This window comes from Pezoporus occidentalis, unplaced genomic scaffold, assembly GCF_034315485.1.
Source record: "Pezoporus occidentalis ecotype Australia unplaced genomic scaffold, CSIRO_AGI_Poc_V1 ctg19, whole genome shotgun sequence".
NCBI lineage: Eukaryota > Metazoa > Chordata > Aves > Psittaciformes > Psittacidae > Pezoporus > Pezoporus occidentalis.
Genome location: NW_026913748.1, coordinates 7,753,748 through 7,767,560, shown reverse-complemented (window position 1 = coordinate 7,767,560; position 13,813 = coordinate 7,753,748). Strand labels below are relative to the sequence as shown.

Sequence of the window (13,813 nt, the reverse complement as noted above, 5' to 3'; positions counted from 1 at the left end):
TTGTTTTTGCAGTACAGGAATTAGGAGTGTAATACCATATTTTACCCTTAAAGGGAGACGCTTGACCTTGATTTAGCTGCACAATTGCATGCCACATAATGGCAACCTCAGGGGCTTACTGGGGAATGGTAGTCACCCTCTCTTGTGGGATGTCTTTGGAGATCCATGAAGCTTTTGGGGAGAAAGGAGGACAGAAAGAGACCAGGAGGATTGGACTGAATATTCAGAAAGCATGAAACAGCCCCACCATTAGAGCATATTTTTCCCCCACTTTTTTATTTCTCCAAAGGTAGCAAAGGATAGTGTATCACCACATGATCAATAAGTTAATGAAAGGTTGAGCATAAATATGCAGTAGCTGACTGGAATGGAATCTCATTTGTGCGAGGGGAGAAGACATGGTAGCATATCAGAATGAGCATGACAATCATTTTTAGGTTTCCTAGTTGCTGAGATTAGCTGTCAGAGAAGCTGGGGTTTGTTTTGGTACTTGTTGACCCACTGAAATCTCTGGATTGATTTGAGATGGGTTCAGAAGTTCCGTTACTTTTTGTGAATATGAGATCCTAATGCAGTATCTAAGAAGCCTCATTAACAGCAGAGAAAATTGTCCACTAGAGTCTGCCTGAAATTCTGAGCTCAAAGTCACCTGAGGCCCATAATAAAAATATGTGGTATCTGGCGAGCAATGTATCTACACTGAAACAGAAATCCTCAGGGGAAAGGTGCTGTTGAGTAGCAACTATGGCAGCAGCTGGGTTTTGAGCATCCAGCCCTGTGGGAGCTGCAGGCTTGCTTGTGTGTTAATTGACGTGCAGTTATTTACGTGCTTAGTCCCAGGTTTTTATTCCCATCTCTTACAAGCTGGCTGGCAAAATTTAACAAATGCCTCTGAAAGAAAAGTCTGTAAAGATGAAGAGCACAGCAAGGGTCAAGGCTATTCTGGGTGGGATCTGAATGTAGGTCAGATGGTCCCCAGTGAAGAAGATGCTGCAGTGTCATAGGAAGAAAGGGAAAGACATGCATGCATGCATGCATGTATGAATAGGGAAATGAAGCGTCAAGAAGAAACTAAGACATATAGGTAACTACACAGCCTAAAAAAAGCACGAACCTTTCTATCACTTATCTGAAATAAAGCTGTATCCTAAAACAACAAAAAGAAGATTCAATCTTAATCAGCTGAAAAGCGTATATGGAAAGGAGAGAAAGGAGCTTATACCCTGATACTCCGTGATTTCTTAGCAAAAAATATTCCTGCTGATTGTAAAGGGCACCAAAGCAGACTTTGCTAGAAATTCACAAAATGAGATGAATTGCTAGTTTAGATGAAGGTTGCTTGGTATGAGAATTTGTTTCTGAAAATGTTGCAGGCTATTTGGAGCTGTGAGAGTCAGCTCTTGGACTTCTTAAAAGAGGCTTTCCCTGAAAGTAATTTTGCAAAAGGGACAGTTTCATTGGAAAATGGTATTGAATCAAATGACATTTACATGGCGCTGTGACTCTTGGCATACCTTCTCACAGCCGATTTGAGTGATTTACATGTATCCTGAACAATCTCAAAAGAAAGCTACAATAGCTCCTGACACCAAACGGAGATTTGTGTCAGATGCAGATTCTGTTATGCCAAGATACTATTTAGCCATAACAGCAATCAGGGAAATTAGCAGAACCTAGCAGAGAAGGAATAAAGTGGAGGATGCAGCTGCTTGGAGCTCCTGACAGGCTGCAGGAAAACAGCATCTATTTGCACATTATCTATCAGCTCCCATCCATTGATGGATTAATTCTGAGACAGAATCCCTGCAGTTCACCTACCAGTCACTGTAATGAGTCATTGTGGCAGAGAATTGCACAAGCCCCCTGTGTTCCATCAAATCTTTCCATAGACAGGGAATGAGGAGAGGAGCTTTTCAGCTCCCCAGACTGTTCCAAAGGTCTGGTCAGCTCTGAAAGGCTTCTGCCACAATCTGCTTATTCCATAAGAAGAAAGATCAAGCTGTAGATCAAGACAGGTGTTATAACTTCCTATAACACCAATAACTTTGATGCTTTCCTTTACCCTTTCTCACTCTCTTTCATGTTCTCTCTCACAAAAGGATGTCAGTGAAAGCAGACAGGTACCCCTTGGGGTCTGAGGACCTGCGAGGAAACAGTGGACACTGCTTGACACAAACAAAGGAGTTGGAGATCTTGAATGGTGCTGTGACTTGGAATGCTTATTTCTAGGCTACTGGTATAAAGCTGGTGTACATGGTCACTGGCTAAAAGTGACCACCTTCTGATTACTTTTTCAGAGCCTGTAGGTCTGAAAGCAAACTATGGGTCTCACCTGTGCTTCTAGTGGACAAATACCTCTAATCACAATAAAAAAGGAGAAAACTCCATTGCCTGAACCAAGGTCCCCAAGTCACCATTTGACAAACTTAAACATTTACGGAGGCTGAAATGATATAATCTCTTGTATCACAACAGACCCTTCTCTTTATGCTCTCCATAACTACTGACAATTGATAATGTCAGGAATGTCACACCTAGAAAAGTCTTTGTCATATCTGTTCTGTGAACTGAAAGTTCACTGAAACTCCTTCCATTCCACCAGAATTGTAATTTCTAGATGGTCCCATGAGCTATTCCATGCCCACCTACATGGTGGCACAGTTACCTTACATCTCTCCATATTTCATTTACTGTAAAGTGGCTAGTAGCACACAAGTACTCAGCCATGTGGAAGGCTTGAAGTGCAATGTTATGGTCCCAGATTTTCCAAAGACTGGGAAAGATGCATGACAAAGACAGTAAGGAAGCATTTATCCTGGAAGCATCTCTTAGAGGTTGCAAAGACTGTATTTCAAGGCAACATGTTGAGAAGGTCTGAGGAAATGGTAACAGTAAAACATGCTGAAACTGGATGATTCAAGTAGCTGACTCTGATGTCATTTTTTGACTGGACTGCTCTTAGCTGCCTCTGAAAGGAGGGTTAATTTCTCAGAATTCCTAAGGCCTCCTTGATATAAATGCTTGAAAAAGAATCAGAGTAACAGAAAGCTGTCTTTAAGTTCTGTTGTTGACCTAGAAAAGTAAGATAAACGTTCCTGACTTTCCTACAGGTATGCTATGGCACAGTGAGGAGTTGGACCCTTTTCTTCATGAACAGTAGTTACATTGCAGTCATTTAACAATTACTGCCCTGCAGTCAGAAACCAAACTTGTTCTCAGCAAAGAGGAACAAAATCAACACCAGTTTTACCAGAAAGACTGAAAAGTGAACGTGATGGCTTGCTATGTCTGAACAGATCATTTATCACAAAATGCATTCCGTGAGAATTTTGCTGTCAAATTCCATTAGGAAGAAGCTGTAAATGCTCAAAGACTTTGCAAGGTCTAGAAAAAGCAGGTCTTGATGAGAATCAACAGATAACTCTTGAAGGAAATAAACCAAACCAGCAACATGAAACAGTCCTATGAAAACAGCAAAACGATGGGCTTAGCTGTTTAAAATAGTCGTCTTCTGAAGTTGGACTGACATCCCAGCCCAGGGAAGAATGATGCAAAAGAAGTAAACTCAACAGAAGTGACACATCTGTCAGAATGAAGAGCCATTTACTGTTGTGGGAAGATGAGCCAGTAGCAACGGCTCCTAACAGTTGAGGAAGCATTCTGAATATGGAGCTGGACTTGGAATAGCTTCCCTTTCTCTGCACCATGGTAAAACATGGCTGCTGCACAAATAGTGGATACTCACTGGAAAGAAAGGCACAATCTTCTAGAAACAGGCTGGTAGGTTTGAGCAATAGGTTTCTTAATTTGTTTTTTCTAGGTTATCTCCATTTTCAGGAAAGGCTTGATTTTACACGGATTAGAATAGTTAATAAAATAATGCCTACTTTCATGTAATCCATCAACCACAACTTTCCAGAAGAGAATGGTTACTCTCATTTTACATGTGTGAAAGCAGAAACGTAGAAACCTAAAGTTTCCAAGGTCCTACAAAAGTCAGATTCATGACAGAGGAGAAACAAACTCTCTTAGACCTCAGCCAGGTAACCATCTGGCAGAGGAAATGTAACTTCCTAACGTGAGGAACCGTTCTTAACAGGGGCTGTATCACAGTCTGCTACCTGGTATCATTCTTACATGAAGAGAAGACTCGCATCTGTGAGAGTTCTTGACCCTGTAAAACAACCTCACATGAAGTGATAGAGAGTTGGGAATTTCCTTTTGAGAGTCAGAGCAAGTCACTTTTCCCTGGAACTGTGCCCTGTACATGCTGCTGCTGATGCTGTCGATGCTGTTGTGAATGAGACCCCTGTTCACCATCCCACTGGGCTTTTAACAGTGTGTGAATAATTCTCTGTATTAAATAATTAAGTGCTATAGCTAATACAGTACTTCCCACACTGTTGCATTGTGCAGTCATATCATTATTTTTGATCATTTATAATGACATTAAAGCCCCCAAGTGCCAGACTGAAAATAAATCTGTCACAATGTTGCAGCAATATGCAAATTCTCTGGGTACGCTTGCTGTGAAGGAGAAGGTCCTCTCTCATTGAAGCTCTTACACAGCCTCTTTAACAGCTTTTTCTGCCTACTGAATTCTCCACTGATCCTTCAGAAAGCTGGAGGATTGCATAGCTCTGGCTGATCAGTGTTAGGAATTTCACACTTTCTATATAATAATTAGAGGATCTATTTGTGTGCAGAAAATTGCTGGCCTTGTCCTCCAGGGAGGAGAACATCCTGCATTTAAACAACAAATGTAACACGGGAAGCAGCAGATCAAACAGCCTTTTTGTCCCTCACCAATTGCTTCAACCACAACATGAAAGGACATTTATTTCTGCATGAAGAGGGAAGTTTGTTCTGTATACTTATTTCACTCTTGGCCTCTTCTCTGGGGGCACCAATGAAGAAACCAACCGAGATCTGCTCCTGCCTTTCTGCAACACACATTTTCCATGAGGAAATGGGACCAGTATACTTCATACAGGATGTCAACCAGTGCTCAGAAGGAAGACTTTGATGTTTTCTGACCCAGATTCAATTAGAGGTATGAGCTAGGATTTGCTGTGAAATTCCATTTCTCATCATCTGCCTAGTTGCTTCTGCTACATTCACCTACCAAATGTTTTTCACACTGCATGACTTGTTTAGGTGGAGTCACGCCTATGCCATCTCAGAATATAAGCATATGCACAATAGAAAAACTTTAGTCTGGCACTACTTTCTTCTCCTTCAAAGTGTCGGGAATAGCCAGACTTCTCCTCCCACACACCTCCCTGGTGAGGAACTTGGTGAAATCTAGAAGTATCAAAGAGGATTCCCTGTACTTCCACATGACAGAGAAGGCAGTTACTTGCTTGCTAACTCCTCATTTATGGAAACTGTGCTAAATCAACCTCACTCCTGAGCATTCTGTTGCAAATTCTCTTTTTTTTGTATTAGCTGGAAGATTTGTTGTTCAAGGCTCTACAGTTACATCATGTGTACTGTTCAACTTGATGGGCCAGGATGTGGTTCCTCTTTCTTCTAATATCACTGCCTTGTAACATGTTGGCAGCACAGACTCCTGAGCAGCTTCAATTTAAGGTGTGGAATAACAAAAGCGGCTGGTTTAGTCCTTGGCTAGTTGGATGCCCTTCCATGTTCTGTGAGAAAGTTTTAATGCCGAGCTGCTGTGAGAGTGCTATGGCCCATGCTGTGCTGCAAGAGCCTCTATTACTTTCTTAGCCTCTCTTTTCTCTTCTTTCTCCTGGACATACGGGGCAGACAGAAATTCTGTCAGGCAAGCAGCATCCAAGAGCAAGTCTACCTGATGACTCTCTGTTCCAACCCACTGGTTAGTATAAAGGACTGGGATGACTTGACCATTCATGTCTAGAATAATTATCCCAAGGATTTCTTCACATCAAAGTCACCTAAATATGATGCTCTGATACACCATATTTTGCAGAAAGGGCTTAGAAAAGAGGCTCATTCTTCCTCCCCAGCTTGTGGACATGGTCAAATCTCCACATGATATGTATGCTATGCAAAATGCATGAAACTTCTGGCAGATAGATAATCACAGTAAAGACAGCAGAGGAGTGATTAATGAGGGCTTAAGATGTCTTCCCTTTTCTACTGTATTTCCAAAATCCTTGAGCCTGATTCAGCAGTTGCTTGAGAGCCTCAGACTGACTGCACACATAAAACACAGTGTCTGGTGGTGCACTACAGAGATGTCAGAGATTTCTGGTCATATGGCAGGTGGGCTTGTTGGAGCAGCTGAAATTAATTCTGGCTGGGCTACTTGCTGTACAGAAGACACAGAGAAACATATAATATATCCAGACTTCACCCAGAAAAGGAAATTGGGGTGAAAAAGGAAAGAATTTCCAGTGTAACATGCTGATGCATTTTGCAATGAGGCTGAGCTTCATCCACAGAAGTAGGAAAATACACCGCACACAACTTGCAAATTATTCTGATGAGACAGTACACAGGGAGGCTCTGTGCCTGAGATACTGATGTGTTTGAACATGGTGACTTGGGATGTCTGCCAGAGAACTTCAATAGAAGGCAGAAGCACAAAAGGATATCCATTAGCTTAAAAGCTATGGGTTGTAATTCAGTTTTCAATTCCATAAAAATCCTTTTCCTTGTTTGCTTTTCTTTTTAGCCCTAGTTCTGTTTTATTTCTCTCCTTGCAACATTTTTTTTTTTTTGTGTAATAATTTCTTTCTCTAATTTATTAATATTTTTCTCTTTCAGGGTCTTCATTCTTTTTTTCTTCCATTTATTTATTTATTTATTCCTCTTGCCTTTAAGGATATTCTGTCCATGCGCATTCTCCATTATTTCCTCCCCTCCAGGTTTTATTTTGCTCTCTTCCTGCCTCCCAGGACATAGTCCTTCCTGTTTGTTTAGGTCTCTCACTTCCTTCAGTTCACACACTCTCTTACCTGACTATTCCTACTTCTCTCCAAGCTCACTATTTTTTACCCAATATCAAGCATAGCTCCCTCTTTGCTGAATGAGGTATATTTTTTTCCCACCCACAGACTCTGAAACATATTTGCTCTCTCACCCCTTCTTTTGCTTTTTAAAGCACTTGTACCAACCAGAGGCAGGGTGGAAGACTGCCCTTCCTATTGCACTGGGTGGGTGGCTCAGCTGCCCCTCCAAAACCAAAAGTGTAATACTGAAGCCAAGGAGAGGAAATGGTTAGATGATCACTTAGGTTAAAAACCTTCAAAGCAGAGAAATCTGCAAAGTAAGAGCCATTTGACAACCAGAACTGTGAGGCCAAACTCCAAGTAAGGAAGAGAGCTGCCTGCACTATGGGCTCACTTACACATTTACACAAACTATACTAATTTTTATCACCGTACTTCATCCGAACTTCTAACTAAATGTGATTCCTATGCCTGTTGGATGGATCTGAAGAGTTTTTCCACTCTGAACAAAACCAATTCAATTGTAACCAGTTTTCTGACATTTTTGTATGAGTGCAAAAATCTTCACTTTGCTTTCTCTGCGTAAACTGGAGAAATAAAACACAGCGATGAATGATGCTAGGGCAGCATCCTAGGCTATACAGGTATTTCTAAAGGTACTAGAATGAACAAGTACAAAAGCATTAGATCTTCAAAATTAACCAACGCTGTTTCTGTGGTGCAAGGGAATAGATCTCACATACATTTCATCTGTTTGTGAAAATGCTGAAGCCTCTAGCCTGACCAAGGAATGACAGATTACGGTAATGGTGAAGAAGAAGAATGCAAGTAGCATGAAGCAGCCAGTGTGACTGCACAAAGATCTGTTTAGGGGCATAAACATAAGAGAAATGGAGTAGTAAAAAGGAAACAAAAACAGATGAGTAATTTTTCGTGTTTGAGAAGAGATACCAGTGCATCAAATACATGATAAATGCTGACTGAGTGAAGCTTAAAGAGGAGTAAGGAAGGGCAGAGACACCAGAGGGGAAAGAAACACTGAGGACATGTAGATCCATCAGTAAATGGAGACTAAGAAATAACTATGGGTGACACTCATGATTTCTACTACTCAGAGGGTCGTATCTCTTCCTGGGATCACATGGGATTATTTGCCTTTTGCTGAATTTCTCAGCTTATTTGAAACAGTGCACAGAAGTCTGAACTCTGCTACATGGAAATGACATTAAAGAATGACATGAATTCAGAGTAAAGTAGCAGTGATAAATGAGGGACTGAACTAACTATCTGAGGCAGGACAGATGGCATTACAGGCTGCTTTACAAGTAGCATCCATACCCAGGGAAGAAAGGTGCTGACAGTGTCTGGTAAATGGAATAAACTTGTGATCTGTAGTCTCTGTGACAACCATAATTTCGCAGAGGAAATCCCCAAGATTCCCTTTCCACATGCAGACCTGAATTTGACAAAATACATGAACATGTGTTTTACTTTATGCATGGGAGTAGTTCTACTGATATGTCTTCCCTAGTTTGAGATGACAGGGACTGTGGTAGAAAATTCGTAGTTCTATGATTACTATTCCTACCCAAGCTAGCAAGGGGATAGATTAAATGTTTCCTGAAAGAAGAAGTAGATGCGGTCCATCAGTAAACCAGCCCATTCCATAGAGCTGGAAAGATCTGAAATCCCTGGAAGAATATCTATCGCCATGTTAGCATGTACATTGACAGATGGCACAGCTTCATATGAATGGGAATTTTAAGTTGCTGTCTTTGAATTGAAAACATAAACCTGAGGCAGGTTTTAGACAGCAGCTGGACCTTCATGAACCGATGCTTGTGGAGATTTCTTCTTTAAGAAGCTCAGACAGTGGTAGCTAAGAGCACCCCAGACAGCACAGCACCTCCTTTAGTAGCTTTCTCCGGAAAAAGCATGAAGCAGCAGCAGCTTGCTCCATGCAGGAACCAAAAAGCAGCTCTCCAGACTGTCTGGAGAGCTTATAAAATTATAAAAACAAAGCAGCAAAAGTCCTTGGCTCAACAGCATTACTTTTAGACTGTCTCTTTGAAGTAGCTAGTCTTGAATCAGTTTATGAGCATCAGCCAAGACAAACACTCGGGTCCATTTGGGAGTTTTGCTTCAGAGCAGCACATTAATACCCTGTAAGCAGATGCAGAGCATGTAGTGGAGGTTTTCTTTATCAGCAGCACTAATCATCCCAAATCTCTCTTGCTTATTGTTAGCACACACTCCTGTCGAGACTGCATCAGGCACAGATGAGCTGTCTTACACAGTGCTTAGATCCTGCAAAATTTATCCTGCAAAAAAACTGGGATAACTGATCCTCTCCTCCAAAAAATGTACCACACAGAAACACAAGGGATCTTAGAGGCTGGCCTGGCCCCTGCCTGGAATTCTTTATTCATACCAGCAGCAGCTGCTCCAGCTAAAGCACCTCTCCTCTCTCTTAGGCCTCCTGCAGACTAAACAACCAAAACTCTGCTCATGAAGAATGGCCAGTAAAAGGGACAGGTATCAAAGGGACTCACTGACTAGAGCAACCAACCTCAACAGTAACAGTATGTTTAGTTAGGAAAGCCCTTGCCTTTCTACCTCCTTCACATACTTTCTATAGTGCTAGGAGAAGTGCCCTGACTGAGACTTGGCTCCTTATTCCTGCAGCTGGCCTTTCAATAGGTAAATCCTTGCTCTTAACACTAGATACAGGGCTGGATTATCCATGATGATTCTTTGCAGTCAGGCACATACATGAACCTACTTCATGTCTGTGCAACTGACCATGTGTTTTTTTTTTTCACCTTTACTATTAAGAGTAGCAAAGAAGAAGGATGTGTCTACTCACAGAATGGGAGCAAAAACCTGATAAAGGAAAAAAATCTTTTCAGTCAGAGACTGCCACACCTTTTTGTTGTTGTGCATGTAATACACAATGGTAGCACTGTAGTGTGTTATATTACTGCATATAATAGCAATTGCCATACCACTGCCTGCAGCAGGAACTCAGTATATGAGGCTCCCCCAAAGCTGTTCTGCATGGGCACATCCCCGCAGTGACTTCTGTAAGAAGCTTGAGTGATAGCTCTGAGTACCTCAGGGATCTGTCCCAGTTACCTCAGCAATTCTCTCTGGTAAAGGTATGAATAAACAGCAACTTGTTCTACCTTGCACAGATGGAGAAAACCATGATCCTCTGTTGCTGCTGCAGATCATTCATTCCAAGGTGCCTTTAAGAAGCGCCTGCACAAGGGAGAGCTCTGCGGCAGCTGCTCCAGAGTTACAAGTCAGTTACTGCATTGCCTGCTGTAGTTGCAGGTTAGCTGCAGAACCCACTCTTGGGTTAAGCACCACAAAGTTGGAGAAAACAGAGAACTTTGCCAGCTTCAGTTCCATGCTCAGTTCTTTTCTGCCACATTCTCCTGGGGCTTGTCACTAAGGTGAGGACACACCACCTTCAGCTAACCAAGTTTCCTACTTTCTTCTTGTCAGTTATAAATCCTACAGCTCCCTCATTTGAGGGTACTCTTCAGATGGCAAAGAGTGATGTTTGGGCAAATGAAAAGTGAGACAAATCAGCTTAAATGAAGGCTGGTTTGTGGTTTATTGCTCAGGAAATGGCAGACAAATCTTGTCTTTGGCAGAGATCTCATGAGCATTTAATCTTGCCATTTCATACCTGGGAAACACTAATATTGCTTAGGATCTCATTTCTTTGTCTGGGGGACTTCGCTGCTTAGAGGGGAGAGGATGATGGCTGTGCTGTAGTAATGTTCACTCAAGTGACAATTAAACCCTTTTGGACTTTTCCAGCTAGTATTCCTGGGAACAACCTTCATCTGCAAATGTAGTTTGCTTTTATACCTTGACTGACAGGAAGACACAAGGTCTGGCCAAACGAGGGCTGAGGTAACAACTTACTGCATGCTGTGAGATTCCCACATCAGAACATACTCTAGGCAAGTTCAGCTTCAGTCCCCATGTGCAACCTAAAGAGAGGCAGATTGTGCCACCCAGCATTGCCCCATATCTGTCCAAGTGGCTATCTGGGATAGGGGGCTTCCTTCTTTGGAGAGCAGGTTGAGTCAATATGGAACAGGGAATGAAGACTGCTGGTCAAATCCATGAGTTGAGCAGACAGTGGCAAGTTACACACAGAATTTTGATTTTCAAACTTGAGCTGCTGAACTGGTACTCAACATAATCCATTGCAAATGCAGCTGGAGGCAAGTCTTGTTGCTGTATTAGTTGTTTTCATAAATTCATTCTTGTTTTAATTCCTTGTAAATCTTGTGGTTCCATTTTTTAAAAATTTTGTCTATTTTCTTGAAGGTATTGAATTAAAATAGCAGCTTGAGAGTTAGTACTATTTTTGGCATATGTGCCAGACTACAATTTGAAACAGATTTATTCTTTTCACTGGTTATTCTTTCAGGATGGGGAGGGCCCAGCCGGAGGTTGTTGTCTGATTCTTAGTTCAGAAGACTTTGTTAAGACTCTACTACCCTGGTCACCATGAAAGCTTCTTTTATATTCTCAATTTTACTATAGTGTAGTAGCTGGGGTTTTATTTGGAAATTACAGGATCATGGAAAACTGGGCTGAGAGGGACATCATGTCTAGTCTAGTCCATTCCACCCTCCAAAGGTAGATCACACATTCCTCTGGTGTTTCTAACGAGAGGATCCCCTAACTTAATCTTAAACCCTCAAATTATATAAATTCCGCAATACCTTTGGGCAACCTGTTCCAATGTTTTGCTATCCGGAGGATACATGTTTACCCCTGTTGATTTTGTTTAGTACTTGGTTGTGCAGCAAAACTTTAAACGGAGATTAGACACAGGAAAGTAAGACAGAGGAAGTATCATCAATGACAATTCTTTACTTGATGGATGCAACCATGTCAAGTAAAGTGTTCCTTGATATGTACAGAGCTCAATATTCGAACTGGCAGAACTTTTTCCCTAAATGCTCAGAACAAATTCTGCTGAGAACCTCATCTTTCTCAAAGTTAAGAATCTCCTGAGAAGTAGAACTATAAAATCAGAAGAACATTACAAAGCCTGTGAGATACATTTCTGGGTACACAGTGTGCGGGTAATACTTTTGCAACAGTGCCAGAAAATTTGCTCGTTAATAGACAAAGCGACATCTCAGAAATGAAAGGGTCCCTCCAGAAAATTACAATCCCCTCTGAAACAGATGTTGATATTTCTAAATTTACCAAGACTGTGTTTGAGATTTCACACACACCTCAATAAATAATAAATAAATAAATCAAGCGGCCCTTCACCAAGACCACATAAGATGCTCTTAACTTTCAAGAGAACTACATCTGAGATGGGATAGCGATATTGGTCTCAGGAAGAAAAAATTGCAACTCTTCTAAGAAGCGGTGCTAGAAAGTGGAGTAGGTTGGGTAGGAGTAAAGTCAACACAGAGATCACAAGAAAAAGTAAGACCAAATTCAGTAGAATTGGACAGTAAAGTTTCTGAGCTGAGGATGAGGAAGACATTAGGTTAGAGCTGGGAGGAGTGCTTAACTTCATTGATCCCCTAAATGTTTAACATGAAGGACAAGCATGAGTGTCAGAGACATGATTGCTCTCATCTTAACTGTCACAATTGATACTTCAGACAGTATTTGTCAACCCCAGTGTATCAAGGTGTCCTTCAACATACAACCCCGTGTGTCAAGGTATCATTGAAGATATGAAATGGCATGAGATACTGGTACTTAAGTATCTGGATTCTGCTCCTTATGACCCAACCCTGGTCTTAAACCTTAAAGAAGAAGGACTTGTGTAATCTTAAATTATGTGAGGTCAGAATATTTGTCCTTGTCCTGCAGCAGCTGTGCCAAATTAGTTGGAAGAGGCTGTAGGTTATAATCATACCCCATGGTGCAGGTATACTAGCAAAATACCACAACCCATTGGCCAGGACAATACTTTCAGACAGAAAATGCCGGGGTACTGAATATTATCAGTGAAATCTTATATCCGAAACTAAAGCAATTCAAACCATCACTGAGATGTAGCCCTCCCAGAAGCAACATTTTTTTCCAAAGCTCATAACTCAAAATGAGTCATGCTTGATTAACTTCACTTGGGCCAGAAGACTAATCATGGGATGCTATTTATAATTTATTTAAGGAAAGTCAAAGAGAGCATTAGAATGACATTGAGAATGAAAAACATGTTATGGCCTTAACGTAGTGTCACTGCTATAACCTAATGAAAACAGAGAACTAGGAACCTCCTCTCTTAGCAGGTGTGGCCTTTAATTATTTTTATTTGTTTTAGTGTGTCTCCTCTCCAATGAAAAACTCATTAAATATATGTGAGACTCCAATCCAGACAGCAACTGTCCAGCTCAGTTATTGGTGGGGTAATAGATCAGAAAGTTTCACCTCCTCCTTCTCCTCACAGCTGCCCCACACACATGCACACACACACAGAGGCCAGGAAACTCTACCCCTATAGCACCTACCTTGGGTTTGAAGGCGATTAATTTCAGGACCATCTCAACAGTGAAGAGGCCAGTGAAGAGCATGTTGAGAATATTCATGGCTTCCTTGAACATGCAGCTCTGACCGTAGTGCTGAAAAATAGTATCCCGGCACCAGCGTGAGGAACAGATGTATCAATTTGTTTAGTTAATTAGGAATCCACAGGGCCCTCCTGATCTCCCTTTGTGTTGAGGCTCTCTAAAGAAACCCACAACATGTTCCATCTTTTTAATGTAGAATTCCCATCTCCCTTTCCACATACACATTTCCGTATCTCTAGCCATTTTTGCTATCTGCCTCTGGATCTCCTATCTTTATACAAAAATCTTTTCGAGTGGTGG

General features: G+C 41.4%; 1 protein-coding gene across 5 annotated transcripts in view; it reads right to left on the bottom strand.

The window, feature by feature from the left end:
- Positions 1–13,813, bottom strand: part of CACNA1C (calcium voltage-gated channel subunit alpha1 C) — a 485,857-nt gene that overhangs the window by 56,548 nt on the left and 415,496 nt on the right. For all 5 annotated transcript variants that reach the window (XM_062616658.1, XM_062616654.1, XM_062616655.1 and 2 more), the window contains one exon: positions 13,454–13,564. In XM_062616658.1, the coding sequence (XP_062472642.1) occupies positions 13,454–13,564 (111 nt within the window). The remainder of the gene's footprint in view (positions 1–13,453; positions 13,565–13,813) is intronic.